The sequence below is a fragment of the Pristis pectinata genome, chromosome 4 (assembly GCF_009764475.1).
Source record: "Pristis pectinata isolate sPriPec2 chromosome 4, sPriPec2.1.pri, whole genome shotgun sequence".
NCBI classification, from domain to species: domain Eukaryota; kingdom Metazoa; phylum Chordata; class Chondrichthyes; order Rhinopristiformes; family Pristidae; genus Pristis; species Pristis pectinata.
The window spans coordinates 29,717,228-29,738,685 of record NC_067408.1 but is presented as its reverse complement, the minus strand read 5'-3'; the positions used below and the strand labels follow the sequence as shown (position 1 = coordinate 29,738,685).

The 21,458-nt window shown below is 37.6% G+C and overlaps 1 protein-coding gene and 1 long non-coding RNA gene across 8 annotated transcripts in view; one reads left to right on the top strand and one right to left on the bottom strand.

Moving 5' to 3' along the window:
• LOC127569031 (uncharacterized) overlaps positions 1 to 21,458 on the bottom strand; it is a 70,484-nt gene that overhangs the window by 21,257 nt on the left and 27,769 nt on the right. The gene's annotated exons all lie outside the window — the stretch shown is intronic.
• LOC127569028 (ras-GEF domain-containing family member 1C-like) overlaps positions 1 to 21,458 on the top strand; it is a 132,046-nt gene that overhangs the window by 103,741 nt on the left and 6,847 nt on the right. For all 7 annotated transcript variants that reach the window (XM_052013288.1, XM_052013293.1, XM_052013292.1 and 4 more), the window contains 8 exons: positions 8,449 to 8,586; positions 11,743 to 11,955; positions 14,127 to 14,201; positions 15,938 to 16,033; positions 16,177 to 16,279; positions 18,388 to 18,467; positions 18,559 to 18,654; positions 20,556 to 20,651. In XM_052013288.1, the coding sequence (XP_051869248.1) occupies positions 8,449 to 8,586; positions 11,743 to 11,955; positions 14,127 to 14,201; positions 15,938 to 16,033; positions 16,177 to 16,279; positions 18,388 to 18,467; positions 18,559 to 18,654; positions 20,556 to 20,651 (897 nt within the window). The remainder of the gene's footprint in view (positions 1 to 8,448; positions 8,587 to 11,742; positions 11,956 to 14,126; positions 14,202 to 15,937; positions 16,034 to 16,176; positions 16,280 to 18,387; positions 18,468 to 18,558; positions 18,655 to 20,555; positions 20,652 to 21,458) is intronic.

Genomic DNA, 21,458 nt, shown 5'->3' with positions numbered 1-21,458 from the left:
ATGAGAAGACTATTATCTAGAAAGAAGGATTAGAATAGGTCTATTTTCTAATGAGTTTAAATGAATGAGAGATGATTTCTTTGAACCATATAATTTCCTGGAATTAGTGGATGTTAAATAGTTGTTTTCCTTGGCTAGAGAGTCTAGAAGTTGGAGACACAATCTGAGGCTAAATGATTGGACAGCTAGGATTGATGTCACATCTCCAACCTCTGAGAAATTTGCCAATGGTTATGAAGGTGACCACAGCTATAAATTTTTATGTATCTGGCTCCATCCAGACTGATGCTCTAGCACTGCAGTAATTAGCAGAGAATGTCTTGGATGTTTAGTGGAATACTGCGTACTGCACAACTTTGCTATTATGAAGGAAGAGCCCTTACTGTCAGGCAAGAATCAGAAAAGCATGAGGATGTAGAAGAGGAACCAAAGTAACAACCTGGAAAGCCCTTTTCTGCCCAGAACCAATTCAAAGAATCTGACCTCAACCCTGATCCTGCGTGCCTTTGACTATCCTGGTGCTAATACGTATATAGTGCTGCCCCCAAGTCTGCAGGGTAGCTAGTGGAAGGCTGCTGACTTTCAGGTGGCTTTGTTCCTGCTCCTCGGTATTCCTCAATACCAAAGGCAGTTTTTCAGGCAGAGTGTCCAATGCATGTTGTGTATATCAATCATCATTGGCTGTACCCTAACCCAATAACATTTTTCTCCATCTGAGACCTCAGCAGCAGAACTTGTGTAGAACAATTTCCTCTGGTGACCTGGCATGTTTGTGCCCTGTATCTCAACACACACAAATCCCACCTCAATAATCTAATGGTCGCTGCAGTACATTTAAATCTAGCCTGTCTTCTATCTGAATGTCTGCTTTCTCCTATGTCTAGCCCATTCTTTCTTTCTCCCCGTCAAGTCTGATTTGACTCTCAAGAAATCCCAACACCCGCCCGACCCACAGTGCACCACCACTTTGAGGTACAGGCTAGATTTCAATGTGAAATCAAGTAACTGTTGATCTTCGTCATCTGCCTTCTTTGTTGTACTCCGTGGTCTGACTATGTTGCAGTTGATTGGTTCTTTAAAGGACAGAGGGTGAAGTTGTACTAGTCTCCTCTTCAGAACATTTTGCATTTTTGTGACTTGTACTTAACTCCGTAGTCTGAGGTAAGTTAATGACTTGCAGTAAAACTAGCAGGATAAAGCTCTGCAATCTTTCAACTTGATATTGCATTCTGCATTGTTTAAATACTAATGCTTACATGATCTTCTTACATCCATTATGAATGCTTCACATGTACTGAGTTACTCTGAAGTGCAGTGACTGTTATACAAATAAACTTTGGAGCCATTTTACAAATGGTAATATTGCACAAATTCCAACAGTATTGGCTAGAATTTTGTATGTTGATAGACACTGGCAATTAATCTGATGTAGGTGACTGTTGTAGGTGGAATGTTGACTAAGAAAAACTATAAGTATTTAAGGGAAATATAAGTAATATTATGAGATTTTTAACATTAACTTAATTTAGAGGAAATGGCAATAGATCAAGATACCAGTTAAAGATCATCTCCTATACCCCCTACTGCATTTCAATGGCTTTCTCAAACTATAACATGTTTACACTTAGAAAAAATTAGGAGTGGTACTGTTGATCCTTCGCTTAAATTTGAGGAAGTTTGGAATCCATTTATTCAATATTTTCCTATGATATGAGCAGATCTTTTTCGAATCCCCTTCAATAACCTTTGAATGTAGAGGAGTGGAGCTGACGACATAAGAATGCTTCTTTTTAATCGAAGAAATATCAGTCCAGTTTTTTTTCCTTTGAGGTTTTTGGTTTGCTTTTGTTTAATGTTATACTTTTTTTTTGATTTGGGGGTTTTCTCTTCATGTAATTAAATTTCTTTACAATATTTTTTTCCCATCATATACACTTAGCAAGAGTGCCGGAGGTCTAGATATTTTACTCCTTATGAGTATAAATATTAACTTATTATTGTTATCCCGATTTCTTTGTATCATATGTATAATTATTAATGTTATGGACATCAATTTGAATTAATTTGAAATTCAATGAAAAGATTGATAAAGAAAGATCATCATTGCCGACAATGCCGTACTTCCATTATTTTTGCACTAATATATCAGTTTAAATTATGCACTCAAATTCCAGAATTTACAACCTTCTGACGCAGAGTTAAGTGTTACCAAGTGAACAAAACTGACATTTTACACACTCCAAAAATACCATTTCCGTGTCAGAAACACAATATAATGCTCCACAGAGATATTTGGTTCTCCATATTAACTAGGTTTAAATTACATTATTCACCCGTCATCAGATATTTTGTCAGAGTTAATTTACACCATTTTACTGCTTTTGATGTAAGCCCAATTTGCCTAATTCATAGAGTGAGAGAATCTCATAAATCTCAGAGTCATACATCACGGAAACAGGCTCTTTGTATCCGCATCGATCGTTAAGCTTACACTAAACATACATTCATACCATTTTATTCTCCCTACATCCCCATCAACTTACCCCAGACTCTACCACTCACCTATGTACTAGGCACAATTTACAGTGGCCAATTAATCTACCAACCCATATGTCCTTGGATTGTGGGAGGAAACCAGAGCACCCACTGTAATGGGTGGGGGAGGGAGGGAGCTCTATTGATAATAACATTCAGAAGTCTGACTGGCATGAATTTTAAAAAAAGTGGAATGTGGGACTGTACTTAGAGTTGTTTAAATGTCCAGGTTTAACAAATGTGTGCTTCTTGCCAGAGGCCTTGTTTTTGGTTTTGCCTATTAGAAAGTAACATAAATGGGATGTTCCCACCTATTAATTTTAATGGACATAAAATCTGAGTAGGGCACAGGTGAATCCATTCTGGGGTATTGCATTCTGTGTTTGTGATGTGGTCTCCTCTACATTGGACAAATTAAACACAGGTAGAGTGACCACTTTACAGAACACTTTTGCTCAGTCCGTAAAGGTGACCCTGAGCTTCCAGTTACTTGTCACTTTAATTCTCCATTGCACTCCCACTCTGACCTTTTTGCCTTTAGCCTTCAATGCTGTTCTGGTGGAGTCAACGGCGAGTTTGAGTAACATTTGCTTGTCTTCTGTCTAGGCATATTCCAACACTTGGGACTCGATACTGAATTCAACAATTTCAGATAATCAGCCTCCCTGATTACCACTGATAATCAGTGCCAGAACTGGGCTAGTTTGCATGTAACATCATCCACCTGTAACATTAATTCAGTTTTTCTCTCTCTACAGATAGAATCATAGAGTTGTACAGCATGGAAACAGGCCCTTTGGCCCAACTTATCCATTCTGACCAATATGCCCATCTGAGCTAATCAGATTTGCCTGCGTTTGGCGCACGTTCCTCTAAAGCTTTCCTATCGATGTACCTGTCTAAATGCCTTTTTAACATTGTGTTTGACCTTGTCTCTAGTACTCCCTCTGCCAGCTCGTTCCATATACCCACCACTCTGTGTGTGAATAACTTGCCCCTCAAGTCCCCTTTAAATCTTTCCACTCTCACCTGAAATCTATGCCCTCCAGTTTTGAACTCGCCTATCCTGGGAAAAAGACTGTGACCACTCCCCCTCCCCCACTTATTTATGCCCCTCATTATTTTATAAACCTCAGTAAGGTCACCCCTCAGCATCCTATGCTCCAAGGAAAACAGCCCCAGCCTATCCTGTCTCCTTATAACTAAAGCCCTCCAGTCCCTGCAATATCCTTGTGAATCTTTTCTGCACCCTTCCTAGCTAAATCGCACCCTTCCTAAAGCTAGGAGACCAGAACTGCAAACAATATTCAAGTAGGGTCTCGCCAACATCTTGTACAGCTGTAACATGATGTCCCAATTCTTGTACTCAATGACCTGATCAATGAAGGCAATCATGCTAAATGCCTTCTTCACCACCATGTCTACCTGTATCGCCACTTTCAGTGAACTATGTACTTGTGCCCCTAGGTCCCTCTGTTCAACAAACAACACTCCCTAGGGCCCTGGTATTCACTGTGTACATCCTACCCTAGTTTAACTTCTCAAAATGCATCACTTCGCACTTGACAAGTTAAATTCCATTTTCTATTCCTTGGCCCACTTTCCCAGGTGATCTAGATCCTGTTGTAATCTTAGATAACCTTCTTCACTGTCCACTACACTACCTATTTTGGTGTCATCCGTAAACTTACCAATCATGCCAACTATATTCTCATCCAACTCATTAATATAGATGACAAACAACAGTGATCCCAGCACTGATCCCTGCAGCACACCACTGGTCATTGGCCTCCAGTCTAGAAAAACATCCCTCCACTACCACCCTCTGACTCCTGCCACCAAGCTAATTTTGTATCCAGTTGCCTTGCTCACCCTGGATTCCATGTGATTTAACCTTCCAGACCAGCCTCCTATGCAGGACCTTGGTAAGGGCCTTGTTAAATCCATGTATACAATGTCTACTGCCCTGCCCTTGTCAATCCTCTTGGTTATCTCTTCAAAAAAACTCAATCAAAATTGTGAGATATCGTCTGGGTATTTTTAGCATTTTTCATTTCAGATTTCCAGCATCTGTTATGTTTTGCCTCTCACAATTCTAGCATGTCCTTTTGTTCTTCATTCTGTCTTTAACTTCCCCAAGTGGCTCCAAAAGCATTGTTTCACCTGGAAGACCTTATGTCCCCCACCATCTTATAACAAACATTTATTTTAATCCAACCATGCAACCATACTCTTAAGGGTCAGTGACCTGGAATGTTAACTGTTTCCTTTTCCACATATGCTGACTCTCTTGAATACTTCAGGCATTTTTTATTTTGGATTCCAGTATTTGCAGTTTTTATTTAATATCCTATTTGCAGACAAAATAAGAATATGTTTTAAGAATCTAACCAATTAATAAAATTGATGCAGGGTTTTGACCTGAAACCTTGACAATTCTTTTCCACCCACAGATGGTGCTTGACCCACTGAGTTCCTCCAGCAGATTGTTTGTTACTCCAGATTCCAGCATCTGCAGTCTCTTGTATCTCTGATCAATAAAACATGAAGTTGTGGCTCTGCTTCAGAGTAATAAAACAAGGGAACTGTATATGAGGGAACATAATGGCCGTACCTAAAATAAATTTGCATTGTTACAGACAAATTACTCTTGCTATTCTAGATATAAAAAGACCAGGAGTTCTTCGTCTGCTCCAACCAAGATCTGTAATCTTTAGTGAACTTGTTTTCTTTCCCAGTTTTGATGTTTTATATGACATTAGGTATATTTGTATCTTGGTTTTTTCTATCAGAGTCAAATCTCCATCCCACCATTGAGCAAGATACCTGTACTTTAGAGTTAAATAAAGCGTAACGAGTACATGTGCTAATGTTTATGTTTAGTGCATAAGTGCAGATTGCAGAGTTGAGTTCAATACAGCTGACAGTCCCTGGCATCCTTCAGCCAAACAGGCATGTGTTTACCATCTTGGAATCAGCTATCTGAATATCTACAGAGCACTCCTTGCATGATGTGCAGTTAGTTAGACTTATAATTACTGAGTTGTGCATCTCATAAATGTGAGCTTTAGGAACAATTCACCATATGTTCAATCCTTCCCATGGCTTTGAAATGACTACAACCTAATTTAGTATGATCATTACAAGCTAACATGATTTAACTGATGCCATTATTCACTGTAGTGATGAATCTAGCATGTCTGCTAAAGCAAAGAATTTGGCACCAAACAGCAGCAACAGATAATCAGGCAGCAAAGTTTCCTTCACACTGTCAATTTTTCAACAGTGTGGGGCTTCATTAATTATACACCTATTGCAATACAAGCTCCATTAGTCCAAAGCCTGTTGTACATGAGTAGAAAAGGATATTACTCAATCGACCTGCAGATAGGAAGGTCATTTTTATCGATCTTCATGTCTGCTTGAGTATTCACCTGCTGGCACTGCAGATTCAGAAAACACACCCTGGTGCTTGATATCAATCTCAGCTTCTTCCAGATATTCCTGCAATTCTCCAGCATTCCATGCCTATTTCAGAGAAATGACAAGGGTACTCATAGCTATCATTTTCCATTTAATGGAAATGAAGAAGCAGTGAAGGTTGGAGAGCACAGGATAATAAGTGGGACTTTGTGCAGGAAACAGTGCAAATGCTGGCATTTTACCTGTTGCAAATTATAAAAAATGAGTGCTCAGGAGGTAGCAATGCTTGGATTACATGAGTTTAGAGAAGGCAAATCCACGAATACATGTATCAGTGGCAGTGGTTGCATTGCAGGTGGGGTGGATGATATTGTGGATCTAAAAATAGGCAGTCTTAACGATGGAAAGTACTGAAAAGCAGAATCATAGAAAAGGTTGCAACAGATGTGTTCAAGGACATTACAATAACTATTTTCATTAGTGAGAAGTAGAAAGTTGCAATGGGGATGCATACTGGAGAAGGAGGAGTTCCTGAGGGTTATTTTGAGATGAGTTTGATCAATCAAAAAGAAAGAGGAGTCTGATTACTGTTGACAGCATTTTCTGCCAATTCCAGTTGGTTGAATAACTTTAATGGGGCAGGAAATTGGATGGAAATGCAGATTATGGCAGAGATTACAGAGAATATTCACCTATTTTGCTGCTAAAATATTTTCTGTCAGAACAGGAGCTACCAAAGCATTGTCGGAAAATAGGTCGACACAGTAAACTAATGTGATAACAACGACATCGTAACATTATTTTGTCGTAAACATCAAAGCTGCTGAATGCTAGCGATCTAACATTGATAGTGGAAACACCTTTTCAAATAAGAAACAATGGGAAATGTGACATCTCAGGAAGTTAAGTAACTAACAGGTGCTGAATTTAATTTATGCTATTTGATACATTTTCAAGTTCCTTTTTGCTATTGCTACCCTGGATTTCCCTTGACTTTTCAATATCGCTCTTATCTTTGAAATGCTAATCTTATTAATTATTAATTTTGAAACTTGATTCAACTGAAGTACCCAAAGGAATGGAAAAAGATAAGTTGGCAGTTCTACATCAGCAGAATATGTTATCTTATGAAAGACACAATCTTTCAAAGCCCAAAGTCACCAAGCTTATTTAAATTGTCCATGATTCCTTCTAGCCTTTTCATGGAAACTCTCAGAGCAAAGGGGAAAATTAGGCTGGGAAACTTGATGAAACTTTAATGAGGCTGCCCTTCCAAATTTTTGCATGGTCAACGATAGGTTAGTTGGATATGCTTGCCTGTCATTCTTGTGCAACAAAATTATCCCATTCTTCTGGAGAGGTGTATTAGTTTAGCTTCTGTGTTGTACAGCTCTATGACTGTTTGATAGGAGCTTAAATAATATTCTTGCATTCTCATTAATTTTAATGAATTTAGTTAACAGTGTTAATGTTGTACTCATTTGAAGTTTGCTGATGATATTTTGTAATATATGTTTAGCATGATTTTGCAGTTAGTGGGAGATGTGAAGTTTTTTCTTGGATGAAGAAAGTAGTTAAGTGCAAATAGTTAGAGCATGATTTAAAAATATATACAGTTTACTCATGCTGTGGCCATGAATTTTCAGCAGGTTTTCCGAGTTGATCAGGTCAGAGTGGTTGAAGGTCAGATGTTGCCATTTGTCATATGGCATTATTCTTACAATGATGCAGAGGCTATTCACCCCATCAGGTCCACACTGGCTCCCAGGGGAACAAACCTATTATTCCCATTGCTCTTCTCTTTATTTCCTGTACTCAGGCAAATCATTCTGTCTCAGACACAACCCATCAACTTCCTTTTTTAAGTTCTTTTAGCCATTAACCCACACTAAGAGGTAATTTATGGTAGCTATTAGCCTATCAGCATATTTTTGGGATGTAGAGGAAACCCACATAGTCACAAAGAGAACATTCAAATCCCAGCTTGGAGCTGTAAGGCATCAGCACCAGCTGCTACCCAACCTATTGTTTGAGGTGAAACTTGATTCATCTCAGGCAATGGCATTCACGCCAAGAGTGTCAATTCCAGGGATAAGAATTTTCTTGTCCCAGGTCTAAGGTTGGCCAGGTAGCTGATGTACCAAGTAAAAAGAGCAAATAAAGGGAAGTAGTACTCACTCGAGTTACTGTTTAGGTCAGCCCTTTCCCTCTGACGAGGTCAGTTGCCAGTGTGTAAGATTCAGCCCTTAATTTACTTTCAAATGACTGGTTACTCCTCCTCCTATCACCCCAGTTCAGTTGGGCATTCAAGATGTTTAAGAGTATCTACAACTTCCCATTAGTAAAGGAACGACTCATAAGTCCTTAGTTGATTGTGTCCATTCCGGGATTCTGGGAATTCTTCTGGGATTAGAGGCCTGTAGATATTTGAACCTCTTAGCGCTTGTAGTTTTAACTGAACTTCAATCGTGTTATTTTGATGATGTTTAGGCGAGAATTAGAAAATTTGGACCTAAGATAATGCAGCTGCTGACAGAATGGACAGAAACTTTCCCTTCAGATTTTCGGGATGAGAGAATGATTGGACACCTGAAGGACATGATCCGTAGGATAGCTTCTTGTGATGAGGTAAGATTCCTGAAAAATTTATATTTCTACTGGAATTCTTGTTTGCTGCATTGGAAATTCTTCCATATTTAGATTTCCATTAATAGTTAAATTCTATGTCGTTATTACTACTTTTAGTTATAGTAGTAAATCTTGTGAAATAAAGCTTGATGACTATATAATTAGAAGCCTACAACAGATACTTGGGTCCTGCCCTTCAACAATAAAAACTACAGAATTTAAACCACAACTTTACATAAATGAATCAGGATGTTATATATTTATAGTATTATTTATTTATTTTTGCATAAATTATTTGGCTCATGACCCACTGAACAACTTTAACAGCAAATAAGTCACAGTATTATAGATACAGCTTCTGATTAAACAGAAGCAGAACTTTTTGCAAATGTTATTGAGTTTAATGTAGATTATATTTGTTCTCAGCATAAAGAATATATAAGCATTCTCTAGTGCATATTGTCATGATTACAATAAGATTAATATACTTAAAAATGAAAATAAGTAGGTATTTAGAGGCATAACGAGTACTATTGAGACCACACTAAAGTTACTGCAGTCCCTCGTAGTGTACTATGGATGTGCTTTATTAGATCTCTCAGCTAAATGAATGCCACTTACCCTCTCAATCGTGATTCAATACCTATGCAATATATAACAGTGGTCAAGACTCAATACTGAATTTTTAATACTTAAGTACAAGTCCAAATCAGAGAGCTCTATGGCCCAAGACATAGCTGGCATCATCTGTACATTATTGTGGGCTGCAACTTTGCTACTCTCTGCTAAGAGAGAATATTGTGTATTCATGCTTGCATACATGCACATAGATCTATCCTCTATCAATAAATGTTTAATGTTTTGATATCACATTAAAATATTGCATTACATTGATGAAATGGCCAGGACATACAGCTTTTCAAAACCAGTTCTACACTGCATTAAAAGTATACTGTACACATTCTCAACCCAAGTGATGTGAAACCCTAAGTTACCTTTAGCATATTTCAGAGTCAGTGATGGACCTCAAAGTTATTCTGCCAGTTTGTATGATCTGGATCTAAAATCTCTTTGCAATAAGAATTAAGAAAAAAAAACAATTTATACACATTCATTTACATTTCTTAAGAACCTCACAAAATGCTTTACAGTTAATAAAGTACTTTTGAATTATTGTAAATCTAGTAGGAAAAATGCCAATCAATTTATGCAAGCTAAGCTCCTGCGAGCATCAATGGCTGCATAAACTGATACTGAAGGTTGCGCAATGTTAAAATATTTTCCAAGAAACCCACTCTTTAAAATAGCGCCATGAGATCTTTTACATCCAGCACAGAGAAATGACGGGGATCTCAGTTTTACCATCTAATCCAAAAAAAACATTTTACCACAATGCTATACTCTCTTGGTAGTGCACAGGTGCCTCAGCATAGTTTTTCCAAGACGCTGGAAAGAGACTTGAACCAGCAACTTCCCGACTTAAAAACGAGTGCTACTAACTAAGCCATAATTAACACTGCAAAGGAGAAGATAAAACTGCAATCCACTGGCTTTCAGACCTGATTAAAGGGCCTCACAGGCTGCCAGAGAATGAAAATGTTGTTGCTATCAGGTAGAAAAATCAATTAAGCCTTTTTTAAACCCTATAAACTATCAAAAAATGTACTTTACATTAACTAGATTTTGCAGCTTCCCTGAAATGGTTCCTGTTAATTACTGCTGTAATCATAGAACTCTGGAAATTTATAGTATGAAAATAGGTCATTCAACTCATTATGTCCTTGACAGTCTGCAAAGAATATTTAGTCTTATCCTATTTTCCACCTCTCAGTACTTTTTACTGTTAGCTTAAGACACTTCAAATGGGGCAGATGACGTTAGTTAAATTACAGCACTCTTGCTTTGTGACAATTTTTGTGGAATGCACTGCCAGCAGAGGCTGTGGGGGGCAGATACATTAGGGACATTTAAGAGACTCTTAGATAGCCACATGAATGATAGAAAAATAGGGGGCTATGTGGGAGGGAAGGGTTAGATAGATCTTAGAGCAGGATAAAATGTTGGCACAACATTGTGGGCTGAAGGGCCTGTACTGTGCTGTAGTGTTCTATATCTATATCTTTCTCCAAGACATGATAAAAATGCACTTTGATGCAGTACTGTGTCGCTGAATGAGATCTTAAGCTACCCTTTCAAGTTGATGTTAACCATCTCTTGGCAACAGTGAAAGAGCAGGGAGCCCTCTTTATTGTTTTAAGAAAATGTTTATCTAGAATATATTAAATTGTTAATGTCTTATGATTATTTGAGGGCCATCCAAACAGTAATGACTCCATTTCAAAGTGTGAAGTACTTTGGAATTAATAGAGTAGCACAATATAAATCAAATTTACTTGTTTACTAGTTTGACGTTATTATCTGTTTTCAACACAACATGAATTGACAGCATCCAGTAATAGCTATCACATCGGTGAATAGGTTTACAGAACAACTAAAATGCACATGCAGTGCTCAATTTATTTGTTCCTGATGACTGATGAAATGCTTTATATTAGAAAAGAATTAGTAGTTGTAATAAGCATTAAAACAATTGAAAACATGCTGCTAAAAGTGGGCTTCTGTGCAAGCAATTGTTTCATAGTTTCTGATAAAGCAATTCAGGTACAAAATGATAGGAGAAAAACAGACCACAGACATGACTAGTACACTGATCCACTCAAAATTATGAAGTTTAATTAGCATATTTCATATTGTTCCTAGCATGTAAAATGCTCAACTCTGAAATTGTATTGCAGTCAATTGATCATTAGTAAATATAGATTGTGTTATTCTTTCAATTGGGACAAGATATAAACTATAACTTGTGTAGCACACCTAGGTTTAGGGATGGAAAATCAGCCAAAGTTCCCATATTTTTGCAATCCAATGACCCAATGTGAAATTGAGTACTTAATTGATTGTCTTGATACATATTTTTGAATATTTTAAGGTAAACCAAGTAGGGAGTGTTGGTGTACTTGGATTTTGCTGTACATCCATGTAAATATCTCCATAGATGCTGCCTGACTTACTGAGTATTTCCAGCATTTAATGATTTTATTACTGGTATATATAGTTATTTTCACATTTCACATGCCGGTTTTTATTCTCTCCCAGAGTTATTGGAAGACAATGAATCAGCTTTTGCAAACCCTGAACCAAAAATTGGCAAATCTAAATCAAGGTGAAGAAAATACAGTCAAGGTTAATGCCAGCATGAATGATAAATTGGTTGTTATTAAAACAAAGCCTCCATCTATTCAAAGAGATATACTGAGTATCTGCAATGACCCTTATACACTGGCACAACAGCTAACTCGTATAGAACTGGTAAGTAGGATAACTAATTTCCCAGAACATTTTCAGCAATAATATCCGCATATGGATCCTTAGGAGCATTAATGTACAGAGGAATCTTGAGTTGCAAGTCCAATGCTCCCTAAAAGTGGCAACACAAGTGGATAGAATGGTAAAGAAGGTGTATGATATGCTCACCTTCATTGGTTTGTTACTGAGTACAAAATTGGCAAGTCACGTTGCAGTTGTATAAAACTTTGGTTAAGCCACATTTGGAGTACTGTGTGCAATTCTGGTCACCACACTATAGGAGAGATGTGGAGGCTTTGGAGAGGGTGCAGAAGAGGTTCACCAGTATGTTGCCTGGATCGGAATATATCAGCCATAAGGAGAGGTTGGACAAACTTGGATTGTTTTCTCTGAGCATCAAAGGCTGACGGGCGATCTGATAGAAATATATAAAATTATGAGAAGCATAGATAGGGTAGATAGTCAGAATCTTATACCCCAGGGTGGAAATGTCAAATAATGGAGGGCATAGGTGTAAGGTGATGGGGGGAGAATATAAAGGAGATAAAGTTTACTAGGACACTGCCTGGATTAGAGGGCATGCGCTGTCAGGAGAGACTGGACAAACTTGGGCTCTTTTCTCCGGAGCGGCGGAGGTTGAGGGGTGATCTGTTGGAAGTGTAATAAAACTATGAGGGGCATAGATAGGGTGGACAAGCAATATCTTTTTCTCATTATTGCGCCATCCTATACCAGAGGGCATGCATTTAAGGTGAGAGGGAGTAGGTTCAGAACAGACGTGAGGGGTACGTTTTTTACTGAGAGAGTGTGGATGCCTGGAATGCGTTGCCTGATAGGGTGGTGGAGGCAAATTCATTGGGGGCTTTTAAGAGGGGTTTGGATGGGCACATGAATGAGAGGAAAATTGAGGGATGTGGGCATTCTGCAGGCAGGAGCAAATAGCTATGTTGGCACAACATTGTGGGCTGAAGAGCCTGTTCTGTGCTGTACTCTTCTATGTTCTATGAGATGTGCAAGGCACACAGAGAGTGGTGGGTCCTGGAACGCGCTGCCAGGGAAGATGGTAGAAACATGGTATAATAGTAATGTTCAATAGGCATTTAGGCAGACACGTGAACAGGCAGAGAATAGAGGGATACAGACCATGTGCAAGCAAATGGGATTAGTTAGACGCATCATGTTTGGCACAGAAATGCCAAAGGGCCTGTTCCTGTGCTGTACTGTTCTATATTCTATCACCTATGATGTTTTCTGGAATATGGGCATGTGTGAGGTATTTGTCTTGCTTCTTGCTATCCTAATGATAGTTGATGCACGATCTTGTACTTTTCCAATAAGTCACTTATCTTAGATTTGTCATCCTGCACATTTGATTATTTCTGATAAAAATTCAGAATGTAAAAGCAGCCCTAGAATCTCTTTAGTGCACGGTAGGGTTTGTCAGATAGGCAGTGCTTGGCACGACACAAATGTGCCTTTTTCTTTAGGAGTGTCAATCAAGGAGGGGATTAGACTAATTGGGATCTGAAAGGAAGATCAGACTCCTGATAATGATGGGTATGGAGGGTGGAGGGAGTAAGTATCAGGGTTACAATCAGGGTACGTGGGTCATGATCGTGAGCTGCCATGAGAGAGTAAATCTAGCAGAAGCCATTTCCAACACAAGACTGGGCTGATCTACTTGGGCAAGCTCATGTTAACATTTATGTTTTGTGAGGGCAAGAGCAGTGCAAAAAACGGTAATTGATTTTCAAAAGAATGTCATTTGTGCAATGGACACAAATACCACACCACACAATAGAATTTTTAGCCATTCGATGAGTGCTGACAGGATAAACAAATTAGCTACTGTTTCAACTAGATACTTGTGCAATAGGCCTCAACATTAATGATATTTGACCATTTAATTTAAAAAAAACCATGATATGACATAACTGGAAATAAATAACCTAACACAATACAAATCTAGCAGATTTAGTTTTGTTGCAATTTTAAGTTTCTGAAGTTGATGATAGTTTCCCGTTACACAGCTGACATATTAGAGCAAAATATAACCATGGGGTCTTGTTGGAAGTGAGATTTTGTTTTAAACTATAAATTGTTTTTAAATGCCAATAGAAAGTTTCCGGTCAGTTTCTTACTTAAATATATTAATATTTATTTAATTTTCTAAGGAACGATTGAGTCTTATCGGGCCTGAAGAGTTTGTGCAAGCATTTGTACATAAAGATGCTTTAGAAGACACAAAGGTACAGATATGTTGTATACAAAATAGTTTCTGAATCAATTTGTCTTATTTATTATCATTTCATATAATTTGTGTATAAGACCAGTAAAGGCAGAGAACACATGTATGGTTTTCAAGTGCAAAATGTACTGACTATAATTCAGTACAATATATTTTTATAATAATGCTAGAATTCAAGCTTTAGCATTATACCATCTAGTGGGCTGTTTGAGAAGTGACAAATCGTCATTGACTTGATGGTGGGAAGAAGGTATTATAATACAAATTTGATTTTGGATTTATAATCTGATCTCTATTTAATCAAAGCCAAACTCAGCTTACTTTGTGTAATCAGTGTTTTTTAATTATAACAAAATTGTCAATGTGTGTACCCTGGACAAGGTAAGAATGCATCATTCTTTGTAGAGTTGCTCAAAAACTGATACAGCACACTGTGCCTTATTGAAATTTACCAGCAGAAGAAATTACTCAATGCATGCTTGACATTGCTATTAGCATTATTTATTAAGTGTATAACACTGTTCATCATAAATTGTGAGAAAGATGCTTAAAATTGAAGGTGGCAGCTGAATGTTTCAATCAACTCATCACTCCTATTATAAAAAGGATCTTGATCTAATCTTACATTACTTAGTTGAGGAATCGGGAATTATGTTTACATTTATGTGGAACAAATAGACCCTGTAATCTTGTTTACGAGAATCATAAGTAACTTCATACGATGTTTATGTTGACCTCTAAGAGCATGAATGAATTTCAGTCCTATGAGATTTTCCCCAGAAGGGAAAACACAAAAGAATTGTATTGGCAATTTGAGGGAATTAAATATTGTTTTCATCATAATATTCCTTAATGCCCTATTTTTCTACAGATTTAGTGCCTTGAGTTTCATGATTTCAACTTACACAATACTTTTCAGCCATTTATCTTCCACATAATAAATTGTATTTTGTCTCAGTACTGCACTGAATTGTCAGCCTCATGTAGTAGATGTATTTGAGTGGTAAAATACATGTTCTCTAAATGACATTGGCCTTGATTTTGCATTGAAAATCAATGATGAGGTTAATAGCACTCATTACTTTGAAGTTGGACAATTATTTAAAGAAATTAGTTCTAAGTTACTCCGCCCCTCTTTTTAGGTTGTGCTCTAATAGTCCCTCGCCCATAGATTCAGTGTTGAAAAGAACATAATGGCAACAAGTTGTGGTACTTGTTCTTCCTCAGTAACAGGTTTGAAAAGGTTGGGACTGTTGCATTCAGAAGCAAGTAAATTTTTATCATTGTTACTGCTAAACAATTTCTCAGGTGAAATGTGAACCCTCATTCCTTCAAAATTTAATTAATGTTGAATATGCTTTTAAAATGTTTTTGTTAGTTTTTCTATCTCTTTTATCTCTTACCTTATGTGTCTTTTCCAATTTTTATTTCACATCGTGTTTATGATAGAGGTCTAATTTATAATTCCTCTTTATACTTCCCAATTTATACTCTGCTTGTCTCAGTGAGGAATATTCAATATGATTGAGGTACTCCTCACAGACAGCACAGATCTCCTGTGGAGGACTGTGTTTTAGTAAGTTGCTCAAAGGCCTGCAAAAATTTGGGAAACTGTCTGCATAGTGAATTACATATCAGATACTTCACTACTGACTGCAAAATTCAGGACATTCAGTTTATCGTTCTGGCTATATTAGTTCACAATGCATCTTGAACTTTTACTCTTTTTACCTTTAGTCTTGTTTCAATGAACAAAAGAAAACGGACAATCTTGAAGCTTATGTTAAATGGTTCAACAGACTCTGCTATTTGGTAGCTACTGAAATATGCATGGTAAGTGCAATTTGTTTTTACAATGTATTGCCCACAGATTTTTAAATGATACTTGGCTCAAAATTCCTTAAAAAACTCAATTAATAAAATTACATGTAGCACTACACTTTCAAATGAAACCACTAATTCTTTTTAAATTTCAGCCTGCAAAGAAGAAACACAGAGCACAAGTAATAGAATTTTTTATTGATGTTGCTCGAGAGTGCTTTAATATTGGCAACTTCAATTCCCTAATGGCAATTATATGTAAGTATAACAATTGTTTTGAAAAGGAATGAAACACAAATTCTGGGGGTCCTCGCAGGTCAGGCAGCATCTGTGGAGAGAGAAACCAAGTTAGCATTTCAAGTCAGTGGCCCTTCATCAGAACTTGAAAAGTGAGAAAAACAGCATGTTTTGCAGAGATGTGGAGGACTGATAGGGTTGAGACCAAGGTTGTCCAGGTAATACAATTGCTTTCAGTGTGATTTAGTTAATCATTGCTGATCTGTCCAGAGGAGTGTAAATAGGGAGAGATGAATGAGGGCAGTAGAGAGGAAGAAAAACCATGCTGAAAGTATGAGGTGAAGAACACAGCAGTTGCTGGAAATCAAACATGTCACTGGTAGATGACCTTGTAGCAGAATTAGCCAGTTCTGACACAAACAGAAAAAGCTAGTTTTTTGAAATTGTTGAGAGCAATATTGAGTCACAAAGGCTGCAACACTGTCTGGAAGGCTGCGACATTGCCGAGATGGAAGATGAGATGCTGTTCCTTGAGCTTATTGTTGTGACTGTGATCTGACTCACCAAAGAGACACTGAAGCTAGTGACAAGAAAGTCTTTATTTATCATGACAAGCAGACATTCTCCTGGAGATCCTCTCGGCAGAGTCTCCCAAACTCAAAGTACATCATATTTTTATACCCTTAAGATCAAAGGTAACAGCAGGTGATTCAATACAATTTCAATAGCTACAATGACACTGTTTACTTCAATATTTTGAGTCTGACAATGCTTTCATTGAGTTACGTGTCCGCAATGGGTGTCTGATTCAGACACCCCTGAATGTTCAAGCACCTTTGCTGGGACAAAGTAATTCACATGGATGGTCTAAAAACGAATGAGGACAGAGATCCCAGACACCCAGAATTAATGTTGTGAGGGCTGACTCTCTGAGTACACAAATATCCCAACTATTGATTGATCAGATATGCTTGTGACCATGTTTGATGTGCTAAGTGACAATATCAGTCCAAACATAGAACATTACAGCACAGTACAGGCCCTTCGGCCCACAATGTTGTGCCGACATTTTATTCTGCTCTAAGATCTATCTAACCCTTCCCTCCCGCATAGCCCTCCATTTCTCTATCATTCATGTGTCTATCTCAGAGTCTCTTAAATGTCCCTAATGTACCTGCCCCCACAAGCTCTGCCGGCAGTGTGTTCCATGCACCCACCACTCTCTCTGTTTAAAAAAAAAACTTATCTCTGGCATCTCCCCATACGTTCCTCCAATCACCTTAAAATTATGCCCCCCTTATGTTAGCCATTGTCGCCCTGGAAAAAGTCTCTGACTGTCTACTCGATCTATGCCTCTTATCATCTTGTACACCTCTATCAAGTCACCTCTCATGCTCCTTCTCTCCAAAGAGAAAAGCCCTAGCTCACTCAACCTATCCTCATAAGACATGCTCTCCAATCCAGGCAGTATCCTGGTAAATCTCCTTTGCACTCTCCCTAAAGCTTCCAAATCCTTCCTGTAATGAGGCAACCAGAATTGAACACAATACTCCAAGTGTGGACTAACCAGAGTCTGGTCTGCAAGCTTCCTTGAACTCAGTCACAATGGTGCAAAATAACTTAGTCATCGTTGCCTAGTTTGATGTTGGCCTATTATTAACATAACCCCATCTTACATTTGGCTGATGCATACGAGAACGTCTCATGGTCACTTCACTTTGCAAACAATAGCTCACGAGCAGCCTGTGCTCTATAGACGGTACTGTTTGTTTACAAAGCTGTCCTTTTAACTTCGAACTGATTACTGCCTGCAATTTACATTAAGAAATGAAGACTGGTTCTCGTTTGAATTAATATTTGCTATATTCACATAATTCCATAACTCCTGAATCCATAACACTTATATTGCACTTCGCTGGAGCAGTGTAGGAGACCAAAGAAAAAGATGAGAGTGGGATGGAGAATTAGTGCAGGTGAATGGAAGGTCAGGGTTATTCTTGCTGAAAGAATAAATGTGCTCTGCAAAACAGTCACTCTATCTGTGTTTAATAATCATTATTATGCTCTGGTAGCTGAAGAAATAGATGCTATAGTTCCAAAATGTGATCAGTTTTGGTTTCCTTCTACAGCTGGTATGAATATGAGCCCTGTTTCACGGCTAAAGAAGACATGGGGCAAAGTTAAGACAGCTAAATTTTTCATTCTTGAGGTCAGTACAGTAAAATTAGGATAGAATATGATCAACCCTTATGCTAGTTCTGATAATTCTAATATCATGGCTTTTTTAAATACATATGCAGCATCAAATGGATCCTACAGGTAACTTCTACAACTATAGGACAGCACTTCGTGGGGCAGCTCATCGGTCACTGACTGCACACAGTAACCAAGAAAAGGTAAGACAAGCAAGATACTTGAAGTAAAAGAGCTGCTGCACAGCAAAGAAAAATTAATTTTTAATCTTGTCCTTATCACTGTCTGTATGACTCACTCACCTTCAATGTATTCCTCCATGTGAAGGTGAAGTGAACATATTGCAACTGATCTCACAGCAAAAGAAAACTCTGGGTGCCTCCACCTGTATATTGGGTCTAATGGCATGCTTGATAATCACCAAATTAATCGCTCACTGGTTCAGTCACATTGTGCAGAATTACATTAATCCAAATTTAATTGAGGATTTTGATTCTGGTCTCTCTCTTTCATAACTAAATTCAGAATATTAAGTTTTCAAAGCAATGCTGACAATTTATTGCAAAACTATTAAAGCATGTACAATGAGCAAATGTAACAAGTCTACATTGATTTGTTCTGTTCAAGTGCAGATAATTCTAATTAAATCAGATTATATCAATAACATGATATGAACTTTGAGTTTGTTTTTACAGGCTAGTGGATCAGGTTGTGTTGGATGTAAATACACAATTGTTGGATGTGCAATAAATGTTTCAACTGGCTGCTCTATGGATATCCATACTTATATTTATTACAATAAAGAAATAAAAAGCAATATATAGGAATGCATACCATAGTATATGCAGCATGGAAACAGGCCAGTGGCCCAACTAGTCCATGCTAATGCTCATGTTCTGCTTGAGCCTCCTACCATATTTCCTTGGCTATATCTGACAGCATCACCCTCTTTCCTGTCTACTTCATATTGCTTGTCCAGCCTCCCCTTGAATGTATACACATTATTCATTTCAACCACTTCCTGCTACAGCAGGTTCCACATTCTCCACACTCACTGGGTAAATAAATTTCTTATGAATTCTCTATTGTATGTCTTAGTAATGACCTTGTACTGATAAACTCTAGTTGTACTCTTCCCCATCAATGGAAACATTTTCTCTCTATTATATCAAAACATTTTGTAATTTTAAAGACCTCAATTAAGTCACCCCATAGCTACCTTTCCTCAAGAGAAAAGAGTCTAGTTTAGACATCCTTTACTGATGTGTGTACTGTTACATTTCTGGTATGATCCATTTAAATCCTCCCTGCATCCTCTCATGTGCCTCTACATCATTCAAATAATATGGCAACTATGATTGTATGCAGTTCTCCAAGATTGGTGTATCCCAAGATTCAATACAGATTTAATATAAACTTCCCTATTTTTCAATTCTATCCTTTGCTTGGTTTCTTTTTTTTTAATACAACCTTTGTAACCAGTAGTGCGACTTTTAGTGACTGGCTATTTGTACCATTAGATCACTTACTTTTTTGAACCCACCTCGACTTGCACCTTCCAAATAATTAGTGACCTCTTATTCTTGCTACCAAAATGTACTACCTTGTTTATTTGCATTTACCTTTATTTGCTAATTACTTAAACATTTTGCAAGTTTAGACATATTAGATATTTATTTATTAGTCACATGTATATCAAAACACAGTGAAATGCATCTTTTTGTGTTACTGAGAATGTGCTGGGGACAAGTGTCGCCACTCTTCCGGCATCAACATAGCATGCCCTCAACTCCTAACCTGTACATCTTTGGAATGTGGGAGGAAAGCGGAGCACCCGGAGGAAACCCACACAGACACAGGGAGAAAATACAAACTCCTTACAGTGGTGGGAATTGAACCCAGGTCACTGTAATAGCATTACACTAACCGCTACAGTTCAATACCATCCACAAATTTAGAAAGTGTTTTTGATTCCAATGTCAAAATAGTTAATGTAAATTGTGACAGCAGTAGTCTCAAATTATGAATTATAATAATCCTTAATTATGAGTCCATAATTGCATATGTAAAAAAAGGAAAATGTGTACATTTTTTTATCTTCCAGATTGTTATTCCATTTTTCAGCCTACTGATAAAAGACATTTACTTTTTAAATGAGGGTTGTGCAAACCGTCTTCCTAATGGACACGTCAATTTTGAGGTAAGTTAGAACATTACAGCATAGAACATTACAGCACAGTATGGGCCTTCGGCCCACGATGTTGTGCTGACATTTTATCCTGCTCTAATATCCATCTAACACTTCCCTCCCACATTTCTCTATCATTCATGTGTTTATCTAAGAGTCTCTCATGTATGTCCCTAATGTAGTTCTTCTGCTGTGCTGACATTCAGTTTTTACAATAAGTGATGGTTGTCCCAAAAATCTTTAAGATTGCTCATATTTGCAAATATTAAACAAAATGTACCAACGTGGGTATACATTTTAAGATGCAACTGCATTGCTTCCTGATGATCTTAATCTGTTTCATTTAGCAGGAACTATCAGGACCCATCAGACTATGATGTAACTCAATTTTCCTTTACCATCAGTGTTTCCCCATTTTGAAAGTATATGCCATGTGCCTTTTAGACTCTAAAATACTGATTATTTTAAGAGGAAGTGAGATGGAAGGCTGTTGTCTTTAATTATCTGTATGTAGGGATGGAAGATAGATGAATTCTGTGCAAAGGTACAGATTACTCTTCATTCAAAGTAATTACATTAAAAAAATCTGCCAATTCAAATCACTTCAGCACATTGTTCTATTTAAGTCAGATTTTAAATTATTCAGTAATTACATTTCTTTAGTTCAAAAATAACTTTGAATAAGCAACAATCTTGCACTGGTAGCTACCCCTATCCTGCAGTCACTTGAGGGGGCCAGAAAGTTAACTCCACTATCTCAGCAGGGTCCTGCAATTATCCTATGACTAGGCACACTAACACCAAGGCCAGAGCAGTGGG